Raw genomic sequence first — 24,408 nt, forward strand, 5'->3', positions numbered from 1 at the left:
GAGAGAGAGAGAGAGAGAGACTAGCCTTTGGGCTGGAAGAAAGGCAGCTGCTTGACAGTTCTTGTGCACCTGAGTTAAGGAAAGCGGAATAAGGTAACTACCATCAATTAGAGAGACCAGCATTCCAGGCCTAAAAGGATCCTTGAATGAAAAACTGCAATCTAAGTTCCAGCTTGGCCTGCCTTGTGTTCTGGAGTGGGTTCAGACTGAAGGTTTCTCACTCACTTCATGGATCCTCACTCTCCCCACCACACACACACACACACACACACACACACACACACAGAGGCCTCCTGTTAAAAGTTTGGAGAAAGGCTGCCAAGCAGTAAGGCAATGAACAACCCACAATCAGCTCAAAGGAGGCAACCTCACACACAGCACCTGAACCCACCAGATTAGACACCATTCAGAGAAGGGCAGTTTTGGGGAAAGAGAAGCTCCTTTCACAGCTGGTGACGGAGCAAAAGCGGAGGACATCTGAAGGCCCACAGCTCCGACTCCTGTTCATTTTCTCCGGGGGATTCAGGCAGAGCCACGTGCAGAGTTGGAAGGGAAGGACCCACATTGCAAATAAAGACACAGGTGGGTTGGCTGACCCATCCAAGATCGGTCACGATAAGGAGGGCTTGAAATATTTTCCAGGTTTAATTTCTGTGTAACCTCTGGGGTGGGGGGTGGGGTACTTCCCTCCCATCCAGCTCCCCTCCAGCCCCGTCCTGCTCAGCTCCATCCCTTCTGCAAAGCCCTCCTCGAAAATGACTTATGAATTGCAAATTAGGGAGTTTGGGCGTTTGATCTCCAGCGTTTTACCCCCTCCTTCCCCTGCCTCTCCCCTCTGCCCTCTTCACGCTTAGAAAGGGAATCAAGGATTGCCCCTCCCCCCAGATCGCTTTGCAGGGTTATTCTAATGGCTTTCTCCAAGGCGGGTAATTGGGGAGGGGTGTCTAAATTTGGAAAGAAATGCCTGGCCTCTTATTCTGAAGTGGGTCTGAAACTGGAGAGCTTAATCTGTAATAGATAGAGGTTACTCTGGCCATAATCATAAATAAAATCGTTTGGAGATTAGTCTTGCAGAAAGAGCTTCAGTTCAAACCAGATGATTTTGAATCTCTTCTAGTCTTCTTTGGCTCCCCACATATTTTAGCTTCAACTTTTTCACTGGAATCTATCTCCCTGTGAATTAATGGGGGAAGGGAGGAGAAGTCCTCAAAGGGAGTTTAAGAAGGAGGGAGGGAGGGAGGGAGGGGGGGGGAAAGGAAAAGTAACTAACCTGCAGGATGCTAAACCATGAACAGTGGTTTTCAAATCCGAATAGAGTGTTTGCATGTTAACCTGCAATCAGCATGGCACACCCCCACAACTGCTTAGCCCCATGGGCGGCCCCAGCCCCTTCTCCCTGACATTGTTAACCCCAACTGAGCCCCCCCATCCCACCTCCAGCCCCCAAGAGAAGGCGACAACAGCACCCACCTGGTTTATGTGCTTCAGCTTGTCAATGATCTGGCTAATGACCGGTTCGGGACCCTTGGCCTTCGCCTCATGCTGTCCCAACTGAGATCGACCTCCGCTCCTCGTGGGCGGGTGGCTATACCTGCAGAGGTAAGACCCGAAAGATCAGGGCACAAAGAAACCACTGCATTTCACTCTGCCTTAGCCAAAACCTGGTGCCAGGGGTTGCCCAAGTTGGTGCTGAAGCAAAGCCGGCTTGCCAGCTTCAATCTGGATTGTTTCACGGACCTTCACGGGGTTAAGCTGGATCTTTTCTGAATTCTTGAACTCTAGGAAGGCCTGGTATCCATTCAGGCACAGCTTAAAATATTTTGACTCCAGGATGGTCTTCCAAAGTCTGTGTTGGACTTCATAATCCATCATCCGCAGCCTCCCCTGCACCTCCAATTTGCCCAGCAGTGGGTGGACAAAGAGAGCAGAGCATGAACTTCTCCAAATCATGGAGAAGAAGACCTTAGACGGCAGGACAGGAGAAGTCAGAGGAGTGGAAATGGGGGGAAAGGGAATGCAGCAAAGGGTTGAAAAGGTTTGAAGAATTCATAAAAGGTGCTGCCGAAAGCTGGGGGTGGGCAAGGGAGGCGGGTGGAGGAGGCAAGCTTTGAACTTGGCCATGGTCTTGAGGCCAGGCAGCTATTCTCCTGGTGCCATCTGCTGGAGTCCCTGCCCTGTTGCATGGCAAAGGACACGCTTTAGTGTCCTGCTACAATCACACTTGTGCACCCTCCCAAACTAAGCACAAACTGTTTCTTTGCTGCAAAAAAGTGAAGGAAAAGAGCAGAGTATGCAATTTTTCTTAAGCCTCCTTTTCTTTCTTTTGCACTAACATCACTTGAAAGACTTTGCTGAAGTTCCAGAAACCCACAGACGTTGGTGGGTGAGTGGGAGGGAGGTGAAAAAAAGCTACTTGGCAATTTGCTACTTGTAAATTTAATTAATTTGCTTCTTGATCATCCAACAACATCCAAAGGTTGGATTGTTTATACCTAAAGTTTTTTTAATAAAATAAATTTTCAGAACTAAAATGTTCTCCTTACAATTTTTATTTCCAAAGTCATAAAATAACCAATGAGTGTCTCCAGAGGTGGATGTTTTATATATATTTGCTGCCACTTTATTGTGGTCCAGATGTCACTAACTGAGATTCAATTGATGTCCATTGGTTTCCATATGTGGACTTCAACTCCCAGAATTCCCCATTTTGTCTTCAGAGCATTGCCATGTCCATCTGCCATTGGCCAGTCTGGGGATTCATCAAGTGGTTGTGTCCACTTCTGGGACATTGTGCTTAACACACTTGAAAGCGGGTTGGTGGAACAGTTGAAAAATGAAAATTTGGCCAGCTGTAGGAATTCAAGGAAGGGGAAGGAGACGAGAACGGAGATACCTTTCCACCACTTCATGTCCGTTCCAGCAAAATGTGTTGTTGTGCACCGTGGAACTGTGGCTGCAAATATATTCTGGCAAGCTGCTGTAGAAGCCACTGTGAGCCCGCAGCTTGGTGACAAGTTCCCTGCAAGTAAAAAAAGACAAAAGTAGATTGTAAGCAAAGCTACATAGTTGTTTTATCTTTACTCAAAAGCATAGGACCTTGTAGGTCTTCCCAATCATGCATTACATTAGAGTGAGTTAAAATAACAGCTCATTTCCTCCAACTGAAATGGAAGACCTGTGTTTTTCAACCTTTAAGATGGGTGGACTTCAGCTCCCAAAATTACCTAGCCAGCCATGCTGGCTAGGGAATCCTGGGAGTTGAAATCCACCCATCTTAAAGTTGGCTAAAGTTGAGAAATGAATGCCAAGCCCAGACCACAAGCAAGAATGCAGGAATCTCCCACAACCCAGGAAGAGCTCACATATCTGCCTCACTGTCATTAGTAATTTGGGTTTATCAATTCTTTGAGATTTCAAGGAAAATTCAGTCACTGAAGGAGGATAATTATGATGAGCGTGGATGCTCAAATGATGTGTTCTATAGTGCTCTCTGCCACTAGGTGGCACTAAAACACTGTTGGATATGCAGAACTCTGCCCGCATTTGAAAGCACACTTTGCCCAATCCTTCCGAAAGAGACAACTAACTGAGTTTAATCTGTGCCAATGCAACCAACAGCTTAAACAGCAACTCTTCTGGGGCGATATAGTCTTCCAAGCACATGTATGAAAAAAGCTGCTTTATAAACTCTATTGATCCACTTAGCCTACAATTTATGTGATTTTATTTTACTCAGAAGCTGCCCAGATAAAAAATGCATCAAGGCAACAAGAAATTAAAAATGCATCATAAAAAACACAATAAGCACAGTAGAATGAGTGAGAAAGATCCTCTGCAGACATATAACAACACTGGATTTCCGCAGCTCGCTCAACTGTGCAGTTTCGGTGGACGAGCTGAATGTGGATCCTGGGTTCATATTCCCCAGTGGCTTATCAATGCCATTCCTGAACTTTCTCTCTCTCCGGCTGCTGCATTTTGCAGAAAAAGCATGCAAGAATTTGCCAAAGATAACTTAAGCCATTTCCACCCCTCTAAAATCTCAATCGTGCAAATCGTATCGGGAAGAAACTTTGCAAATTTGGGGTACTGATAACATGACTTTGGGGATGGTGCAATGGCCATTAAGTATGTCTGGTTCTAAGTCAATTTTTTCAGTGCCACCATGACTTGAAACAGTCACTAAACGAATGATTGATTGTAAGTCAAGGACTATCCAAGAAAGCAGACCTCCTGTCCTGCATATTCCTACCCAAGGTGGTCCACTGTGGAATCACCCATCCAGGAAACATATTTTTTATCTTCCTTTTCGTGACCTTTGTCCTTACACATTTCGGCAACTCAGCTCCATTTCTCATTTTCAAAGCTATGACGTCCCCTCTCTCTCTCTCTCTCTCTCTCTCTCTCTCTCTCTCTCTCTCTCTCTCTCTCTCTCTCTCTCTCTCTCTCTCTGTGTGTGTGTGTGTGTGTGTGTGTGTGTGTGTGTGTGTTGTCTTTCAGCCTTTCAACTTGTGCTGCATTTTAACAGAGGGAGAAAAACCAAGCTGACGGCTACATTGCTCTCTATTCCTGGGAGACCGAATTTTATGTTTATGTTGCACAACCTCCTGACAACTATTAGCTATCAGGCAACCAATAAACCTCAGAAATAAATAAACCCACAACTTAAAACAAGGCCTTGTGGGAAGCAACCAGCAGGCAGCTCCATGCATTTGCAGGGGAGACCAAATGCCTCTTGGGTGCACGCTGGCAGCCAGGAAGGTGTGCTCAGGATGAAGCCAGCAACTAACTGGGATCTAATCAAGCCAGCATGCAAATGAGAGGCAAAATAAGGACAGTGAATTTTCCTAGAAACATGAAACCAACACTGTGCCTGGAAGTGGGGATGTCTTTATGATGCAAAGAGGGGCAATTTTGCAGCAAGGCAAATTCACTCATCCTGATTAAGGGCTGCAAGGACCGTTTTACACACACATGGGCACACAGGCAGAAATACACACTCCATTCCTTTCTTCACGCACAGGACTTTGCCACAACAGGCAAAACAGGGCTTGTTAGCCTCTACTTCTGTCTCTGCAGCCTGTTGTTTATTCTAGCAGGCTATCCGAGGTAGCAAATCCTCTTCCCTCTGAAGTCAACTATTATACAGATCAGTTGTGCAAGGTACAAGGGCAAGGGGGGGGGAAACAACCACAAGCCTTTGCAATCCTTCTCTCTCCTTCTTTATTCACTCTTTCTCTATTTCAGTAAACAGTAGGCTTCTCCTTATCATCATAAAACTCCTTCCCACTTATGACTGTAATTGAGCCCAGAATTATGGTCGCAAGTTGTTGCAGCCAGTAAGCAAGTCACCAGATGACCGTGCCTGATTTTACAATCTTTGGGCCGGCTAGGGAATTCTGGGAGTTGAAGTCCACAAGTCTTAAAAGTTGCCAAGGCTGGATGCCCCTGCTTTAAACTTTTATCTTCAAGACAAAACATTCCAATGCCCCGGGGGTTCTGCTCTTTCAGATCTGGACTCCCCTTTGCCGCTGAAAACTCCAGCTCAAATGTGTGTTTTCTGATAACGTGCAATCCCATTTTCCAGCAGAATTTCTGTTGAGGTTTTTTTTTTTTTATCCTAGCAGCGTAACCAGATGGAACACTTCTGAACACACCTCCCTGGAACCAAGATGGGCTGAAATAAACTTGCTCTTGATCTCTTTCAAACTGCCACTTAAAACACAGATGGGCTGGGAAGATGCATCCCACTTCATCAATCAAATCACAGAATCCGCTACTCTACTATTAGTCAGGATCTTTTCCAGAAAAAAGCTAGTTGAAATAAGCATCTTACCCACACAGGCTTGGGGGGTGGGGGTGGGGGTGGGGAAGGAGAAGAACACAGGGTGGGTTTCTGAGCTGAAAATTGCAGCTTTGTTTCTCCAAGAACTTCTGACACTAATGATCACATTCTCTGACCATTTAAATGCCAGGGTTTTTTATATATATAAACCCCTCTCCTGCTGTATTTCTTCCGAGCTGGAAGGCCACAAAACGCTGCTTTAATTACAGACCAAGGCTGCACAATGGGCTGTTTGGGACGTCTGTCTGCTCCTGGCTTAGCAGCAAAGGCGAGGACACGGGAAGCCAGGAACAAAGTCATCCCAGAGAGGGCGCTCAGCTGGCATTTCCAGTTCTGGTTTTGCCTTTTTCCCAAAAGCTTGAAGCAGGATCAGAGCCCCAGAAGGCCTGGCTCTGGCTCTGGAGCTGAGCGGGAAAGTCACCTGCTAGTTAGGTCCCAACCCGGGTTCAGGAAGTCCACGGAGGCTCCCTTGAGCTAAGTCACCAGAGGGCAGACACGGCCTGTAACTCTCCGCTCCTCCATTGATTCTCACACGCTTCCAGATTGGATCGGCCAGCCCACCCAGCGGTCAGGCAAGCATCAATGCCACTTCCAGCGTCTGTTCTTCCGGAAGGAATAGAAAAGAGCTGGAAGGGACCTTGGAGGTCTTCTAGTCCAGCCCCCCGCTCGAGCAGGAGAACCTATAGTCCTCGGCTTACGATCACAACTGGGACAAGAATTTCCATTGCTAAGCAAGGCCGTTGTTAAGTCGTGCCTGGTTTTACGGCCTTTTTGGCCACGGTCGCTGAGCAAATCCAGCCTCCCCCCTTATCGGAAGCTGGCTGAGAAAGTCGCAAACGGTGATCCTGGGAGGCCCCCCCCCCGGGGATTCTGCAGCCATACCTGCCCAGTTGCCAAGCGCTCCAAGTTTGATCAGGTGACCCTGAGGATGCTGCAACAGTTGCAAATGTGAGGACTGGTTGGAAACCAATGCTGTCGTAACTTTGAACGGTCGCTAAGTGGATGGTGGCAAGTCAAGGACCGCCTATAGGGATTGTCCTCACCACAAAGTCCAACCTAGGAAGCTGTCCTGGTTTCCTCACCTCTTTCGACTGGATAAGGTTTCTTGGGGCTCCACCAGAGGGGCACCCATCATCCTCTGGCCAGCAACATGGTCTTCGGGATTCCATGCCGATCGGTGTTGCCTCTGCTGGGAAGGGCCACACAGCTTGCTGATCTGCAAGAGAAAAAACCCAAGATTAGGAATGCCAGAACTTTTCAAGCTCTGAATAATTTAAAACCCACTTTCTTGCGAGTCTTGAAACTGCAAATCAAATCAGATTTGTCGCTAATTTGAAGTAGATTTATACTTCCTGTTCCATTCAGAGGCTGTGAATTCCTTGGGCGTGATTAAAAGATACACCTCCTTTTAGATGAGGAAATATGGAGCTTTGCATCTGTCCGTACTCTAGAGTGGCACTGCAGTGAGATGGACAGCAAATAAAATTTAAAAATAAATAAAATACTCTAGCAAGGCTGGCTGGGGAATTCTGGGACTTGAAGTCCACACATCTGAAAAATGGCCAAGTTTGAAAAACACTTTTGTCCGTGAATGCAACGGTCAGTCACAGCTTTCCACCTGAGGCCACATCCGAGACTCGTGCAGAAAGTGCAGAAAGCAACCAACTAGTGTTCATTGTGCACGAGGGAAAATTACAAACCCCGATTCCTGGTTTGGGGGGGGAAATGACAGATTTAGCCTGCCCACTGCACATGTAGGAAGTGGGAACTGCCTCTTCTGCCTCCCTTCTGCTGCCCTGTAGCTCCTCTTCTTTCTCCTCCTTACAAGAGGCCACCACATCTTGTGACACACCCCCACCAAACACCTCCAATTGTGTGTTTCAGGAAATACATTCCAGAATACACACACTTGTTCCTGACTCCATGAAACAGCAGGCATGGCTGCTGCACTTCACAATCTCTGCTTTAATTATGGGTTGAGGTCTTGCAAGCCAGCCCTGGCACCAGGCACACACAGCTGCTTAGTTCCTCCTTTGAGTTTCAGCCTTTTGGGGAAAAGGAGCTTTCTTTTTCTGCATTTCCCCCCCACCCCCACCCCACCCCAACACACACACACACACACACACTGCAGTGCCACAGGCAAAAACCTGGTTGTGGAGAAGCTGTCTTTATGCCCCACTGACATCTCCCTGATCCAAATGCCAGCGGTTCCAGCAGGAATTACAGAGTTGGAAGGGACCTCGGGGGTCTTCCAGTCTAATCCCTGCTGGAGAAGGAGACCCACTACCATTTCAGACAGTTGTAAGTTCAGGACTCCACACAGTCTACTATAGGTTCCCCTAACGAAATTCTACTTTTATTCTTTCTTTTTAACCCAAGGAAAGCTTCTAAACTGAAGATTTCTGAAAGCGGAAGGAGGGAGGGGTACAGGACATAGACTTTTTAACAGTATTAACCGGGCCCATTTCCCATTTCTACAGGTGTAATCAAAATGTTAATATATGTTAATGTTTAGTCTGTGGTTAATGTTTGGCTTTCTTAATTTCCCTGGGGATTTTAGTGCAGAATTTAAATCTGCCAGGTTGTTCACTGGATCGGCCTCTGTTCGGGACAGTGGATCTCCCGGGCGAAGACTGATCAAGAAAAGGGGGCAAACGTTTTCTTGCGGAAACGGGCCGAAAAGAAAGCGAGAGAAAATAAAAAGCCATCATTTGATAATTGTGGAGGGCTGTAATCACGCTACCCGGTTGCTTCTAAGGGTCTGCTTTCCCCTCTTTCGAAGTGGAAAACAAACAACGAATGCAATTTTAAAAAGAGAAAGGCAGAATCAGGGCCCGGCAAGATGTAATAAAGGCAGTGTCTGCACACACATTTTTGTTGTACACTCTTTTTAGAGCTGTGTTTTTCAACTTAAGCAAATTTAAGATGTGTGGACTACAACTCCCAGAATTCCCCAGCCAGCCAGCCAAGTTCTGAAATACTGTTTTAAAGCCTCTCCAGCCCTCTTGGCTTCCAAGGGATAAGAGGAAATAAGAGTGTGGGATTGCTAAAATACATACCCTTTTACTGAAATTTGAAATGGGAAAATAAATGGAAGAGTGGATGATAAAACCGGCCAAGAATGTGGGTTATAATGTACAGATGGACCAAAAGAGAAAGTTGTGGTTGAAAGGAATAAAATTTATATGATGCTATCACTTAAAAGGGATTTTTTTTACAAAAGAAGGTGCCTTTAGTATAGAGTACCAGAAAAATTATCTAGAATGCAAAGGTACTTCAAATTTATGATGGAAATAAAGGTCATTTTATCACACAGGGTGGACTTGTAAAACAAAGCTAGAAAACTAGGTCAAAATGCATACAGAGATGCAAAGACTTTTTAAAAAGTAGATTTCAGCGTGGTTAGAACAGCTCAGAAACCATTTTTTAATAAATCTGTGATGTGCTTTAAAAATAACAAATAAAGAAAAATTATATAAAGGTATTAGTTTAAACGTAGACCTTCCTGACATGACCTCACCAGGAAGACATATTTCATGCCCTGAGGGTGTTTCAATATTGCAGCAGCTTTAAATAATTCACTGCCAAAATGCAAAAAGCCAACAAAACCCAAACATTTTAAAGAACAACAATCTATCACACCGATTCACAGCTGCTTCTTGGAAAACACGCCTTGAACAAAGATAAGGAGGCCACCAAGAGATATCAAGCAAAGTTGAGCAGAGTGACAATCACCCCAACAGATCTAGGAAAATTAAAAAATATGTATTATTTGGGAGAGAGAGAGAGAGGGAGAGAGAGAGAAAGATGAAGGAGAGTTCCTACGCTTAGAAAGTCTACAAAAGTTCTTAGTCAAATGAGGCAGGCACTTTATTAAACTGCTAGAATAAAGGTCTACGAAGATTCCCAGTCATCCAGGTCATGGCTGCCCCAAAAGTGCTTTTTTTTTAAAGGCAACTGGACTGATTTTTTGAGGAAGAAGAAAGAAGAAGAAGAAAATGCACCTTTGCTAAAATAAAGCTATTTTCTCAGGCAGAGCTGTGCCTAACCTTCATCTCTAGATTGTTTCTGCCCCAAACACATTTCTTAGGCTGTAAGTGTGACAGCGAGAAGTGGGGCAGAGCGTAAGTGTGTAATGTATTGACAGTAAGAAAGCTGTATTATAGGTAGCCCTCAACTTATGATGACAGCTGGGGCCAGAATTTAGGAGGCCACCGACGTTCAGCCGCTGAGTCTGGGAAGCCTCATTCCCAGCCGGTTGCCTCACGGTGCATGGAGGTCTTTTGCAGGAATGAAGAAGAAAAAAATACACAGGGGACTGAGTCGGAGGATGAGCAAGCCACGAGATCCGCTTTTTTCTAAGGTGATTTGCACAATTAGCGCCCGTGCTGGGCTCCCGATCCCCATGGCTGGAGTCAAGAGCAACATTCTCGGAAAGGGAGCATTAATTTGTCCGGCTGTGACTTTAATAAGCCCCTGGACAAGTGGCTGCCCGTAAAACCGGAGCGGAGGAGGGGAGCAAGGCTGGCAGAGAGGCTTAATGAAGCCCCTTTTTCTCCTCCTCTTCCTCTCGATTAGCATCTTCACGGCAAGTGCCCATGTTTAGAGAAGGCGGCAGTTCATGAAGGTAATCGTGCTTTTTGAAGGGATCCGAGCATCCCAAAGGGTTTCGGCTTGCATTCCCCAGCAAGAGCCTCCACGGGAGCCAGGCCAGGCAGGGGATGATGGGAGCAACCCAGAGAGACCCATCGAATTACAAGGGTCCAGCTGTTAAAACGATGCCCTCCGGCTTGGGTCTCTCTTGGAGGGCCCACTGGCGCACGGGCGCAGAAGTCACGCAGTTTATTAGAGGGAATCCCGGATTTATGAGCACAATTGAGCCCAACGCTTCTGTTGCTGAGTGAGACGGTTGTTAAGTGAGTTTTGCCCCACTTTACGTCCTCTCTGGCAACGACCAGCCGCGTAAAATCCCCAGGGACTCCTTTACCTTGCTTGCCACAGTGAATCACTGCAGCTGTTCGGTTAGGGATGCGGTTGTTAAGTGTATCTGATCTCCCCCGTGGATTCTGCTTCTCAGAAGGTGGCAAAAGGGATCGCGGGACCCTGGGATGCTGCGGCCGTCATAAATACAAGTCAGTCGCCTGGCGTCTGAATTTTGATCACGTGACTCTGGGGATGCTGCAAAGGTCGTAAGGGTGAAAAATGGTCGTAAGCCCCTTTTCCCGGTAGCATTGCAACGGTCACTAAATGTACTCTTATAAGTTGAGAACTACCGAGATCCCCTTCCAAAGTCTAGTCTATAAAAGCCGTGCATGGTTTTTGGGTGCATCGTTTTTTGGTTCTCATCTGGACCTCTTTGAACCTCAGCAGAAGGCTGCACCATCAGATTAAATCTCCGCTAAATATATTTTCAGCCAGCATAAAGCAGCCAACGCCAGCTCCTTTCAGGGTCCGCTAACCCCGCTAAGTTTCTTTTTTGTCCTCTAAAGCAGACTTTCTCGACTTATGTGGACTTCCAGCTCCCAGAATTCCCCAACCTGTATGCATAGACTTCAACTCCCAGAATTCCCTAGCCACACACCTCAAAATGGCTACGGTCAAGAAACGCTCATCTGCGCTACATCAGGACTGCCTGTATTGGTAGGCAGAGAAAGTAGACAGAGCGTTTTTTGCTTTCTTTCAAAGGCTGCTTTAGAGGTTTGAAGAAGTGGAAATTTTGAGAAGCTTCTCTTTTAACGTTGCCGGGTTGTCAATCACTTGCAGGCACTTTTATCTTTTGCAAAATGTTATCCCCCTGTTCAGGGAAACGGAGGGACTTGTAGGAGAGTTGAAAAAGACTGGAAAAGTTTTACCCTGAAAAATATCCACTCTGGGCTTGTGAGCAAGGGTTGAAAGATTTTGCCGGCAGGGCAAAAGGTTCTTTTCTGATCTCCAAATCTTCTCCCAGATGTGCTGAAGAAAGGTGATGTGCTTCGGGGGAAGCTGGCAGGTTGACATTTCATTTTTCCCCCTCCTCCCCTTTCCAGAAACTCAGAGCCCTCTGAACCGGCTGCTTTAAATTCTTACTGGAAATGGGCTTTTTATATAGTCCATCTTGCTGCGTAGGTTACAGTGACATTGGCTGAGAATTGCAATTGCAGACTCCTGCATTTATAGCTGAACGTACCTGAGCCTTTAAAATTGCTTCTCTGTCCTGGTTAACACAATCAGCGGTGGATGAGTAAGTTTTGCAGGCTGGAAGAAATGCCTAATTGCGGAGAATTGTTATGATTGGACACGACCTTTCCTCTAAATCACTTTTATTGCCCTTCACAAAATCTCTTTCGGTAATGGGCAACGATGATGCTTTCTGCGGTTCCTGGCTTAGGATGTCTCCTTAATGGGGAACCTCGTTCTTAAAAGGCCGTTTTTATTTGCCTCTTTATTATGCTTTTATATATCTAAGTAATTCACGTTCCCTGGGCAGGGCAGCAGTAAATCGGAAATGTAAATAGAAGCAATAAAGACGAGCGTCAAAAAATTCCGAAGTCAAAGTTGGGTTGGTGGGCAGAAACGCAACACGGAAAACCAAGGGGAAAGCAAAAAAAGAACAACTGGAAAGCCAAGAACTGCTTGTTTTCTAAGTGCGAGCATTTCCCCCCCCCCCCCGTCCAGTTTGGAGAGGCGTCATGCATCAGGTGCAAAAGATCAGGACCACAAATTAGTAATAAATTGATTTATTACTAAAACGTGCCTAGGCACAGGAATCTAAAGTAACTGGTTGGCACCATCTGGCAGTAGGTAAAAGACAAGGGAATTCAAGAGGGATGGGACTTGGTCAGTTTGTGGCTACGTACGGAGTCTAGGGCTGATTCCTCTCTTGACTCCAGCCCAGGTTCTGCCACTCCTTCGCCTACATCAAGGGAACCTCAGTGGTGGCCTCAGAGTGGGAAGCACAGATTTAAAAGCATAGATTTAAAAAATGCCACTCCAGGCAGCCAGCTACGCCAACATAAAACAGCTGAACCCGAGAGATAACAAGGTATAAAAATTATTACAGATCAGAGGCATAGTGACGGGAGAGTGCTCAAGGACACAACGCGCAGGACAAAAATAAGGCAGCTATTAATATCTGGAAACAGCTTTTTCTCCATGTGGGGTGTTTCCACCCCCAACTGCTCTGGGTCTGTGCCCAGGTTCACATTCACATCCAGTGTCTACAGACAAAAATGCGTTTTTGCACATGATACAATTCGTGTTATTCCCACAAGGATGTCGTGGCACCTCCTGCACCCCCGCCTTTGTCTCGCCGAGAGGTTAACAGACAAATCTCCTAATAACCCAACTTTTCTGCTCTTCCTGTACAAATTGAAATGATTTTATCCCATGCAATTATTGTTTATTAGGCTTTCCACCCCAAGCTACTCTTACCAACAATTGCCTGGGAGCCATTTAGACCCAAAATAGATCTGAGCCTCTTCAGAAAATGGTATTAGCTGCCTTCCCGTCTCTCCTTAGGATAGGCTGTGGGAAGTTGCATTTCTTCCTTGCGGGTTTTTGCAACACTTTGTGCTGCAAGGAACAATGAAACACCTGACGCTTTCCTTTACCAGTGGTGTCTTAATCAAGACTCTCCCCTGGTTATTCATTTGAATCTTTGTTTACCTTTAATGTAGCAGTAAATTGTTCATGAGTTATTAACGCCAGAACAGAAAAGCCATTTGCTTAAAATCACCTGCCTTCCCTCCGCCCCTCCCCACCAAAAGCAGCTAATGCCTGGCAATTAGGAAGCTCTAGAAATCCTTCATCAACCCCCTTCATGGCTTCATTCAGTTTATAGTAGCATTTCCAAACTTGGCAACTTTAAGGCAGGCGGATTTCAACTCCCAGCATTCCCAGCCAGCATGGGGGTCATGGGGTTACCATTTGCACCCTTGGTGGGGGTGGCATGGATGGCCCTGGATTCCTATCCACGAAGCAAGGGAGACCCCCAAGAAGTCAGGAAGACCTGCCTGCCTCTCTCTCTCTCCCTCTTTCGGAAGAACCAATTATTTTCACGCGTGACGCTACAGTATTGCTGGAGAAGCAACATGGGTCTGTCCATGTGGTCCTCCCAAGTTGAGTTCAGATCGTAAGAGTCTTTCTACAGAAAGTGGGGGCTATTGAGAGCAAACGATCAGCTTCAGCTTCATTATTACTTGCGGAAATGCCACTCTGGAATCTTCAGGAAGGAAAAAAACCCAAAGACAGGTGTGTTTCCTTCGGAGGAGAGCAGCCAACTGAGAAAGAAGACAAATGCAAGTCAGGCTCTTTCGGGGTTCCTGAGATGGGAGAAAATTAAGATCAGCCTCATTTCCTTCTTTCCGAGAAAAAGGATGTCTTGCGGCCGGCCACATTTATCAAGCCGTCATCTTAAAATTAGAGCAGGGAAAGAAAAATTGGGAACCTTTTAAGGTCCATAACCCGGCCATACCGTGACCTACAATAGGATCTCAGCTGCTTCCAAGTCTCCTTCAGATGCTGGTTAAAGAAGGAATGTCCTCAAGTGTCTTCTGGGCCACGTCTTTATGGAAGCCCACCAGCCAAAGCAGCAACCACTGGCTCTAGGTGTCATGAATGGTCCACCTACTTTCTCTCCCCACTGAGAGAAGGCGTGTTTCCTTCTTTCTGAGGGAGGAGAGGACCTTCCTGTAACATCGGTACCCCACACCCTGACAAATGGCTCTAGTAAAAGAAGAACTTACGGTTGTGACCAATTTCCCAGCGTTCCTCTGCATGTAAATGATGGCATCCTGAACCAAAGAGAAGAGGTTGAGTAGCACGTGTTCTATGTCGTAGGTGCCCTTCATGCCCTTCACCATCCCTTCCAGAGAGCGGAGATATTCCCGCCAGTAACTGTCAATTTCCACCACACTGGCCAAGCATCCTTGCAACACCCCGCCACAGAATCCCACACACGGCTTGGCCAGGAGCAGATCCTGGCACTGGGGGCAGTACCACATCTTCAGGAGCGCCCGTCCACACTCCTTGCTGAACCTCAAGTGGTCGGTGGTGTTGACCACTTCAATGCCAAGGTTGAGTGCCTGGAGGAAGACCCGAGTGACCTGCAAGGACTTGGACACCTGGGTCATCATGATTTTGGGGAAGGGGCCAAACGCCTTCAAGTCTCGCCGGGCTAGCCGCAGACACGCCAGGGTCTCCACAGGAGGGTCGGGGGCTCCTGGATGAATCACGTGGGCATACATCAAGGGGAACAAGCTGTCAAAGAGCTCATTGACCATGTCATTGACGCTGATATCCGAGCCCAAGACGTAGAGGGAGATGTCGGTGAAGAGTTCCCCCACCAGATTAAAAGTCCTGGCAGCCACGTGGCGATAGTGGTTCCTGAACATGGAGTTGGTGTAGTTCCTCGCATGGCGCACAACCATTTCAAAGGCTTCTGAAAAGCAAAAAAACAGGGAAGAGAAGGTGGTTAGTAAGTCAGCAGGCAAGACAATCACGATAGCCATGTTATTAAGGGTTTTCTGGGAGAAAGTTATAAAAAGCCGGAGAAATTCAGGAGATAAAGGACTGCATCCTGTTTTTGGTCATCACAATACAAAAAAGATACCCAGACTCTGGAAAGAGTGTAGAGAAGAGCAACAAAGATGGTTGGGGATCTGGAGGCTAAACTATATGGTGAATGGTTGCGGGAACTGGGTATGTCCATTCAAAGAAGGACTCAGGGAAATATGATGGCCGTGTTTTAATATTTGAGGGGCTGCCACAAAGAAGAGGGGGGGGGGTCAGCCTATTCTCCAAAGCACCTGAAGGCAGGACAAGAAGTAACAGATGGAAACTAATCAAGGAGAGATCCAACTTAGAATTAAGGAGAAACTTCCTATGAGAAAAATTAACCAGTGGAAGGACTTGCCTTCAGAAGATCTGGGTGCTCCATCACTGGCGGTTTTTAAGAAGAGATTGGACAGCCCTTTGTCTCAAATGTATAGGGTCTCCTGCCTGATCAGGGGGTTGGACTAGAAGACCTCCAAGGTCCCTTCCAACTCTGTAATTCTGGCAAGTGCCAAAGTGCATGGATTCTCTTTCTCTCTCTGAAGCTGCCTGCAGGCCTTGGGCATTTTCCACTAATTGGTCCCCAGCATGCAAAGCCCTCTGCTGCTCAGGTGATCAAAGAATGCCTCCCCCCACCCCATCCCAGCAGCCTGTGAATTAGCACAGCAAAAGGCAAAAAAGAGAGGGGTGGATTGTGACAGGCAGGCTTTACCTCTTCTTTGAATGCTAAGTAGTCCCACCCCATCTTCGCCCTCCAAACCTCCGGGGCACCATTAATAAAGGGATGGAAACTTAACAAGCACTTGGACACTTTGCAGGTCGCTCACCTTTCCTGGCAAAGCAGCTTTCAATAGAATGGAAGAAAGAAAGATGGGGGGGAGGGAGAGCCCCTAAAAATGATTCCCATGAAAAATGGAAGCTTCTTTGGATTCTCCTTGTCTTGTTCCCCGCTCACATTAGATCCAAACTGAGACTGAATTACAGATTATTTCTATCGCGGGGGTGGGTCCCTGCAAGGAGACAGAGCTGAAAATTAAGCCACTTGGCAAGATTAAAAGCCCGGGGCCTGGTGTTCACAGCACCTTTTAGTGGAGGTTGTCGTTAAAGTGAAGCACATCGCACATTAAAATAAAGTTGATTATGCATCGGGCACTTTAAACGTTGTGGAGTCCTTGGTGCTCTCCGAGCTTGGTTGTTCTCTGCAAAGGTTTCATTCCCCTGACTAGGTAACAACATCGTCATCAGTGAGCACTTCTGAAAATTCATATTTCTGTTCTATTCCAAATTATTAGGATGGCTAAACTCCTATAAAAACAAATATCCAGTGACCGATACCCAGATAAGCGGGGATTAACACCAGACAAACAATCAAACAGAAAACCAAATTAAGAAACTACCAAATAGAAAACCATGCTTTTACCAATGCCAGGAGGGCAAGGGACTGTATATAAATAGGGAGAAAACTCCACACTCCCTCAAACTGATGATGTTACGTAGTTGGATATTGGAATGTCTGCAAGTCAACAACTAAGCTCAGAGAACTTCAAGGACCCCACAGTTCAAACCTGAGCTACAATATTCTCTTCTAGTGGAATTTTATGCTGTTTCTTCCATCAAGGTAATGATGGTGGTTTATTATTATATAAGTAGCCAGTTCTTTAGTCATTGGCTTGATACTCACTGAGTTTTTCCCAAGAACCTGGGATGTCGTAACTTAGCGTTCCAAATCCCCCTGGGGACATGGGTTATCTGTAGCACTTACACAATAGTGGAGAAAACATATAAGGGGACTGACCCAACACGTAAGGGGACCGATTCAAAAATGAGGATAAGTGTCACACAATATATCCGTACATTGGTTTTCTTCAGTCTTGGTTGAGCTGACACTGTGAATCCAGACTCTGTGCTAAGGAAACCTTGATTTACAACTTACGGTGCAGCACAAACCCAACAAGCCATGACCTGGGAAGCCTTCCCTTCCTCTCTGCTTCCCAACCCAGCTAGAGCTTCTTTGGAGTTGTCCATGGTGCTGCAAACCTCATCGCCCTTTGCTTCCTGGCCTGGTCACCGCCATTCTCTTATCAAGTTACAGCAAGTCAACACTTCTATCTTGTTCAGGTGAACTGTAGAAGACCCCCTCCCCTCTGCACCCACACTAGTGATGGAGGCCTTGGACCATGGAGAAGGTGTCCAAATGAAACCCAGTCCTCTGGCTACCATCTCTCCTCAGCAGTGGCTTTCCCTGACTTCAAGATGGACACTTCTATCTACCACCCCAACTTCAAAGCTCAGATCGTCATCAAAGTTAAGGCTGTTTTGCCCTCTAATAATCGCAATAGCGTTTATTCCCCAGCTTTCCTTTTTCTACCCTTGGAGAGTCAGTTTGGAACAGAGCGACACGCTTTTTAAAGATTAGGAGGGGGGGAAACCCATTTCTGGCAGAACTTTGCTTTAATTAATGGATGCAGTCTGAGATAATTTAACATCGTACTCCACTGCCGCATTAAATTTTATGTAGCTTTCTGATGTCTAATTACCATACATTGCAACTAAGAGCAGGGAGGACAGGGAAGGGTAGGCAGAAGATCCATGATTAATTTTTACAATTTCCATTAGGGGGGCGGGCAGAGGAAAGGGCCTCCTAATAGAATACAAGACATAGTCCAAGGCAGTGGAGGTGGAGTTAAAATCTGAGAAACCTGCTCCCAAAAGGGCCCCCCTGGAATCAGTTCTGAGTAGAAACCAAGTCAACCGTGATATCGATCTTGTTGTGCCTCAGTCTACCAGTATTTAAATCAATGAAATGGGTGCAGTGGGTTTTTTTCCTTGCTGCTACAGGATTGAACTGCCAGACTGAACGACAAAATTATGATCTGTGGGCAGCTCACCATCTTGGGTGGCTGGGACTATTGGCCATTCCTGCAGAAAAACATTTCAAGGCTTGATTCATCTTTTTTTGAAAGACCGATCAAATAATTCTTCCCTTTTTTTAAACTCAGGGATTTTCTAGTTTCCAGCAATTTTTTTTAAAAAATGCATTCCACTGTTTTTATTGGATTTTTCTTTTTTTATTACATATTATCAGAAAACCCTGTCACCTTTGGCTGGTTTAATAGATTTTTTTTAATGAAAAAAGCCATCCCTGCATTTTCACAGAGATGTCACTTCGAAGATATTTCTTCCTCTTTGTAGCTAAAGAAAGTGAGAAAGATTCTCGGGAAATATAATGAAAGGCACTTGGTATATTAACAATTTAATATTGTCAACACTGACCTATGCTAACAAATATAATATCGGGACACAACTCTTGGAAAAATGAGACGCTGGGCTGAATTTACTGATCAATCCTGATAAAGTCAGCTTCAAGAATTGTCTAACGTTCCCTAAATTTGTATTTCCTTAGGAAATGCTTAAATTTTCATCAGAAAAGATGGAAATAAGGTAGGAAGTAATTAAGATATTCCCACACACCGTGGCAAGAGAGGGCTGGTGGAACTGCAAGAAACTTGAATTAATAGAGCTGAAAGGGACCTTGGAGGTCTTCTAGTCCAACCCCCATGCTGAAAAGATTTACACACACACACCATGAAGTAATAGAGCAGACTTTTGTTCTTATAAACCAGGGAGTAAAGTGACTGAAAGGCCCATTCTGAGTTTCTTCGTTTTTCATAAAGAGCAATGATGTCACCACGTGTATAATTGGAGTTGAAAAGTTAATTTCTTTCTTGACTTTGGAAATAGACCGAGAGCCAACAGATGTACTCTACTAATTACCTACTAATAGATTTAATAAACACAACCACCATAGCTTCATCTGGGGCCAGAGTGCAGTCTTCTGCCTAAAGAGGGCTTTACAATTAAATGCATTTGCCTGCTTTCCTCAAAGGCAAGTTATGAATTTTTCATCAGCCCAGAGCTGGGAGATGATCCACGGCATCTACAGCGTTTACAGAAAGGGATGATTTAAGTGCAAGGCAGCCCAACCGTTTTTTTTAAATTAGCATCCATCTATTGGGGAGACCGCCTTCATTTATTTCACATTTAGAATTGATGAACTCTCCCCTGCAGGAAGCAAGACTGGCCAATGGCTTGGCTTCTCACTATAAATCCCAATGGCCCTCAAGACCACCCAGGGTGTGAGTCTTCCCCCCCCCCCAACTTCCTCGATGGTGGAGGGCAGACCCAGGAAGGCCTCTTTGAGTAAACAAGCTGACAAAACACGGATGTAAGTGGAAAGGACTTCATCCACACAAACTACTGACTGTACAAAACTTTCTTTGGAAAAAGGGAGGTGGGGGATCAGATCTGCCTGTCTGTCTATAATTTTGCATTTGTCCAGATCAGCATTACGCTGCCTCGTTGTAAGGACCCTCTAACCCTGTTTAAACCATAGTTTAAAGCCAGCTTAGCACTGTGCAAAGCTCCCTCCTTATTTTTGCCTCTGGCCTTGATGTCTTCTCTGGCTATCTAATTCTGTTCCAGGCTAAGCAGACAATCCCCCCCCCGCCCCCATTTTCTTTAAAGGGGAGAAAAAACATCATCTATATTTGCAGCTGGAATTTGGTCTCTGGGGAACATTTTCATTTTCAGTTGAAAACTAACGCATTCACAGCTACGGATGGCAGAAAAGGAATCCCTTTTTAATTAAAAAACATAATCAGAACTTGTTTCATTCTGAGCAATGGTTCCTTTCGAAGTCTCTAACTCAACCTGCAAATTCCCAGGGATTAATTCCAGGCACTTCTCTAAACTTCCAAAACTGTTATTTAATTTCACACATTTTGTAAAAATGTTCTCTTTTTTTCTGTTGAGCTGCTCATTCCAAGCATAGATTGTGTTATTATTCTTTAACACTCACAACAAATAGCAACAATATATACATATTTTTAATAAACAGGGGAATACGATTTTACTGGTTCAGCCATCAGGAATACAAAATCTGAATTAGTCTTTTTTAAGCAGGGAAAACAGGAATTAGGGAAGAAAACCACCCTTTTGTCAACTCTGATTTTGCTCATATCTCATTAATGCATTATTAAATTGCTCTCAAATTAAACTCCTGTTAATACTATCAAGACAGCTGAGCATCCAAAGAAAAAAAATAATATTCAGAATGAAAAATACAGGAATTAGGTAGTAATCTGGTAATTTAAAGAGAATTGGCTTAGACCTGACCATACCCAAGCATTCCGAGTTTGTTGGCAATATCCATTTTGCTCTCCAAGTTCACGGTGACCTAACCCTAACCCTAAGTGGAATTTTCCTCCAATGGGATTTTCCCATGTATTTTACCAGGAAACATAGATAGGGCAGGCTAGAAAAGTCAGTGCCCTCCTAGACAGAGTATCCAATTAAATGATCTTCTATGAGCTTTAACATTGGTTATGTATTTTAATGTTTCTATTGTGTTCTTCTCCATCGTCTAAAACTCTCCAACAATAAGATTTTGAAAGTGAATTCAGGACTGTGCTATCCATCAATACTTTTTCTTTTGGGGGAAAGAGAATGAAAACCTCTTTCCTTTAAGATGCACAACTGGGGATGGAAAAAAGCATGATTTTTAAAAAGCAGGAAAACTCGAGGGAGCTATTAGCCTGTCATTATATGGATCCGAGCGAATTGTGATTCCCTCCTGGGACTGAAATTGAGAGAGAGGCTAAAATGAACACTTTATCCATCAGCCAGACAGAAATTCTATTCACCCGGTATAAACCCCACAGAAACAAGGTCATGATTGGGATCCAACATTTACACCAAGAGATGCAACGATAGTTATTCCCAACTCTTCCAACATCAAAAGCATCTGAATTTTGATCTCTTGATCATGGGGATGCTGGAACGGTCGTAAGTGTGAAGGACGGTCCTAAATCACTTTTTTCAGTGCTGTTGTAATTTCGGTCACTAGACTAGAGGAACCATTGTGAGTCAAGGGCTACCTGTATTTACGACGGGTGCAGGGTCCTGGGATCATGTGACCACACCACCTTTCTTAAACCGAAGAAAATCCAAGGGGGAGGTTCCTAGGAATGGCAATCATTTGCTGTAAACTTGGGAAGGCTTTCTTTCTAAGAGTCAAAAAAGAGTCTGACCCCCAAACTGCAAGCTTTGCATAGCTGGAGGCTCTCAAACAGACGTTCACATTTTACAATTAAAGCCTTTCTGCATGTCTGCACCCAGATAGATTCGAATCCCGTAGGAAAAAAAAATTAATTTCTGCAACCTCCATTATCCCCTTCTTCCAGTCTGAGCTGCAAAAAACCCTTTCGGTGCCTTTAAGTGCCATTAAAGCTGCATTAAGCAGGCAGCAAAGGTATTTTTGGGGGGAAAGGAGACGAGACTTGCCAATGACAGCAACAGAATTCCTGGGGTGTGTTAGACCCTGGCAGTATTTCTGATGAAACGGGGTCATAAAAGGGAAAAATAGCAAGAGGGAGATCTTGTGGGGGTCTGAAACGAAGTCTTTTCTGTGTGGAATAAACAGTGAGTGGGGCACAAAATTTCCCTATGGAACAGTCCAGCAAGGGTCAGAATTATTAGGGCCCCCCTCCCTTACTCACCAATCCCAGCCTAACTTTGATTTGGCCTAAAGTCAGTCTAGCTCAAATCTCAGCACAGACTTAAACCACCAACTAGGCTACATCCATTTTTGGTTGGCTTGACATTAGCTTAGCCTGCTCTGTTAACTTGATCAGTGTGGTTTCTCCATCGTGGTTTAAGGCTTAGCTTACTGTGCAAAGGTAGTTTATTCAGTAGAAAGTGGTCAAGCAAGCCATCTTCCACACTAGCTTCCTTATAGATGAGATAAGGAAGACTCTGAAACTCGAATGCATCTTAAAAGGGCTGCAACCAATTTTATCTAATAGTAAGGAAAACCAGAACTTAATTAGCCCTTTTTTCTAGATGCTTGTCTACCAGATCAGGCTCACCTGGACATCAGAATTTGTCTATGATTTAAGCTAAACTCAAGTTTCTCAACCTCAGAAACTTTCAGACGTACAGCTGATCTCCAGGATTTTGAAGAATGCATGATCAAGTCTAAGTTAAACCCCATCATCTAACTAATATTTTCCAATCTCAGCAACTTTAACATGGGTGGACTTCAAGGCTGGCTGGGGAATTCTGGGAGTTGAAGTCCACCCATCTTGAAGTTGCTAAGATTGGAAAACACGGATCTAAGCTACCAATTGTCTAACAAACCACTAGGAACCCTTCTGGCTTCAAACAAGTGAGGAAAAATGGAGGGGGAAAAAACAAAACACCACCCTGCTTTTGTTACATTTCCTTGCCCTGCTATGCTCATCAATATTTATCTAGTCATCTGTCACCGAAAGCAACCCACAGCTACTGACGTCCGCCTTTCAAATAAACCACCTGTATATTTATAAGACCTTCAGCTTACAGATTTTCCAGTTTGTTTGTTTTTCCCTTTTGCATCTGGAGAAAAATAAAAAAATCCACAGATACCCCAGTAATTTAACTTATCGGATGGATTTTGAATGATGCTGGCACCTCTCTTCCAATTACTGCATATTTCTCTTTATCGACAATTCAATCATGTCTGTTTGCAGCAGCCGAAGTGCTGATCTGATCCATCATCCCTGGATTTGCAATAGAGAAATGACAGGAGGAGGCAGGGCTCAGATTTAGAAGCGGCTGTTTTTCTATTGATTTATATTCCGACCCGAGGAGGAGAAGAAAAATTGCAACCCGATCCTGGCAGTGGGATCGGCAGAGATCGATGTCCGTTCCCCCCCCCTTAATGACATGAAAGCTGAGACAAGGACGGCATCGGTCCAATCTGGACAGATTAAAAATCTGCCCAATCACCCACCCTGTTATTGCAGGTGAGATGAATGCAACATTGAAGTTAAAGAGAATATAATGAAAGGGTCCCCGAATTGCAATGACAAACAAGCCGATTAATTCTTTCCCACGATGGATGGAGACATTTGAAAAGTGGCTTTCCAGGTGGACGTGGATCTGGTAGCTCATCTGGGAGAGGGTGGCAGGAGGGAGGGAGGGAGGGAGGGAGATGGTTCAGACTGGGGCCCACTGAGTACAACCTCCTGTTTCTGCTGCGCTGGCTGGGGGATTCTGGGAGTTGAAGCCCACAGGTTGTCAAGTTGCCAAGGCTGGACGTCCCTGATCTACAGGTTGCCTTTTCTAAGGCCAGGTTTATTTTTCTGCTTCCTCTTTGTTTGAGATGATACGCTTTACCTAGTTGTGTACCTGCGAGATTGCTACAGCTTCTGGGGTAATAAACAAGCAGCATAACGCAACAAGCAGCACTTCAGAATAATTTCTTCCTGATCTTAGAAGGACAGAATTGATCACCTAAACCACAAACTGATTTTAGACTCTAATATTCAAAAGCGAAGCCTTTCGCTTCAACCCCCTTCCGTTCTTGTGACGTTTTGTTTTCTTGCAGAAAAGGCAAATCTTTGTTTCAAGGTAGGTATTAAGGGGACCACCAGCTGCTCTCCATTTTTTTTATGTTTGTTACATCCACAGAGTACAACACGCACGGACACAAAGGAAGATGTGTTCTTTTTTAAGCCAAACTGTCATTCTTTGTGAATAGCAGCTATAACAAATAGGAGGACAAATGGATGATAAAGGTAATTTTCTTCCTTTTATTAAAAAAGGGAGGTGTTTAAAGCTGTATTTCTCAGCTAAGTCCAGCCCCACTCCAGGAATCTTTGTGAAAGCAGATGTAGCTGCATCGCACACTGGGTTGCTGTGATTTTCACAGCTCCCTAACTACATTAACTTGACATTTAGAAATATTGCTTGGGAAAACCATTATGACAAGCCAAGAATTTTCCGAACTGCGCAGCACCACTCAAAACAAAGGGGTGTATTTTATCTTCAGTGTTTGGCTCACCTTTAAGAGAGATTCATTTCAAGAGGAAATTAACAAAATGCACAATCTCTCCGTCGGGATACAAAGAAAACAGCCCATCCAGCAAAAGAAAACAGGATGGTTGGTCTCCTGGAACAAAACCACAGCTCTTTTTCTTGTCTACAAATAA

At 45.0% G+C, this 24,408-nt stretch overlaps 1 protein-coding gene across 1 annotated transcript in view; it reads right to left on the reverse strand.

Annotated features, from left to right (window-relative positions):
- Nucleotides 1–24,408, reverse strand: part of GPC3 (glypican 3) — a gene marked incomplete at both ends in the record, with an annotated part of 64,425 nt that overhangs the window by 15,721 nt on the left and 24,296 nt on the right. The window contains 4 exons of the mRNA XM_081336280.1: nt 1,471–1,591; nt 2,894–3,019; nt 6,928–7,061; nt 14,569–15,263. Of these exons, the coding sequence (XP_081192406.1) occupies nt 1,471–1,591; nt 2,894–3,019; nt 6,928–7,061; nt 14,569–15,263 (1,076 nt within the window). The remainder of the gene's footprint in view (nt 1–1,470; nt 1,592–2,893; nt 3,020–6,927; nt 7,062–14,568; nt 15,264–24,408) is intronic.

This window comes from Vipera berus (assembly GCF_964194415.1).
Source record: "Vipera berus genome assembly, chromosome: 11".
Taxonomy (NCBI): Eukaryota; Metazoa; Chordata; class Lepidosauria; order Squamata; family Viperidae; genus Vipera; species Vipera berus.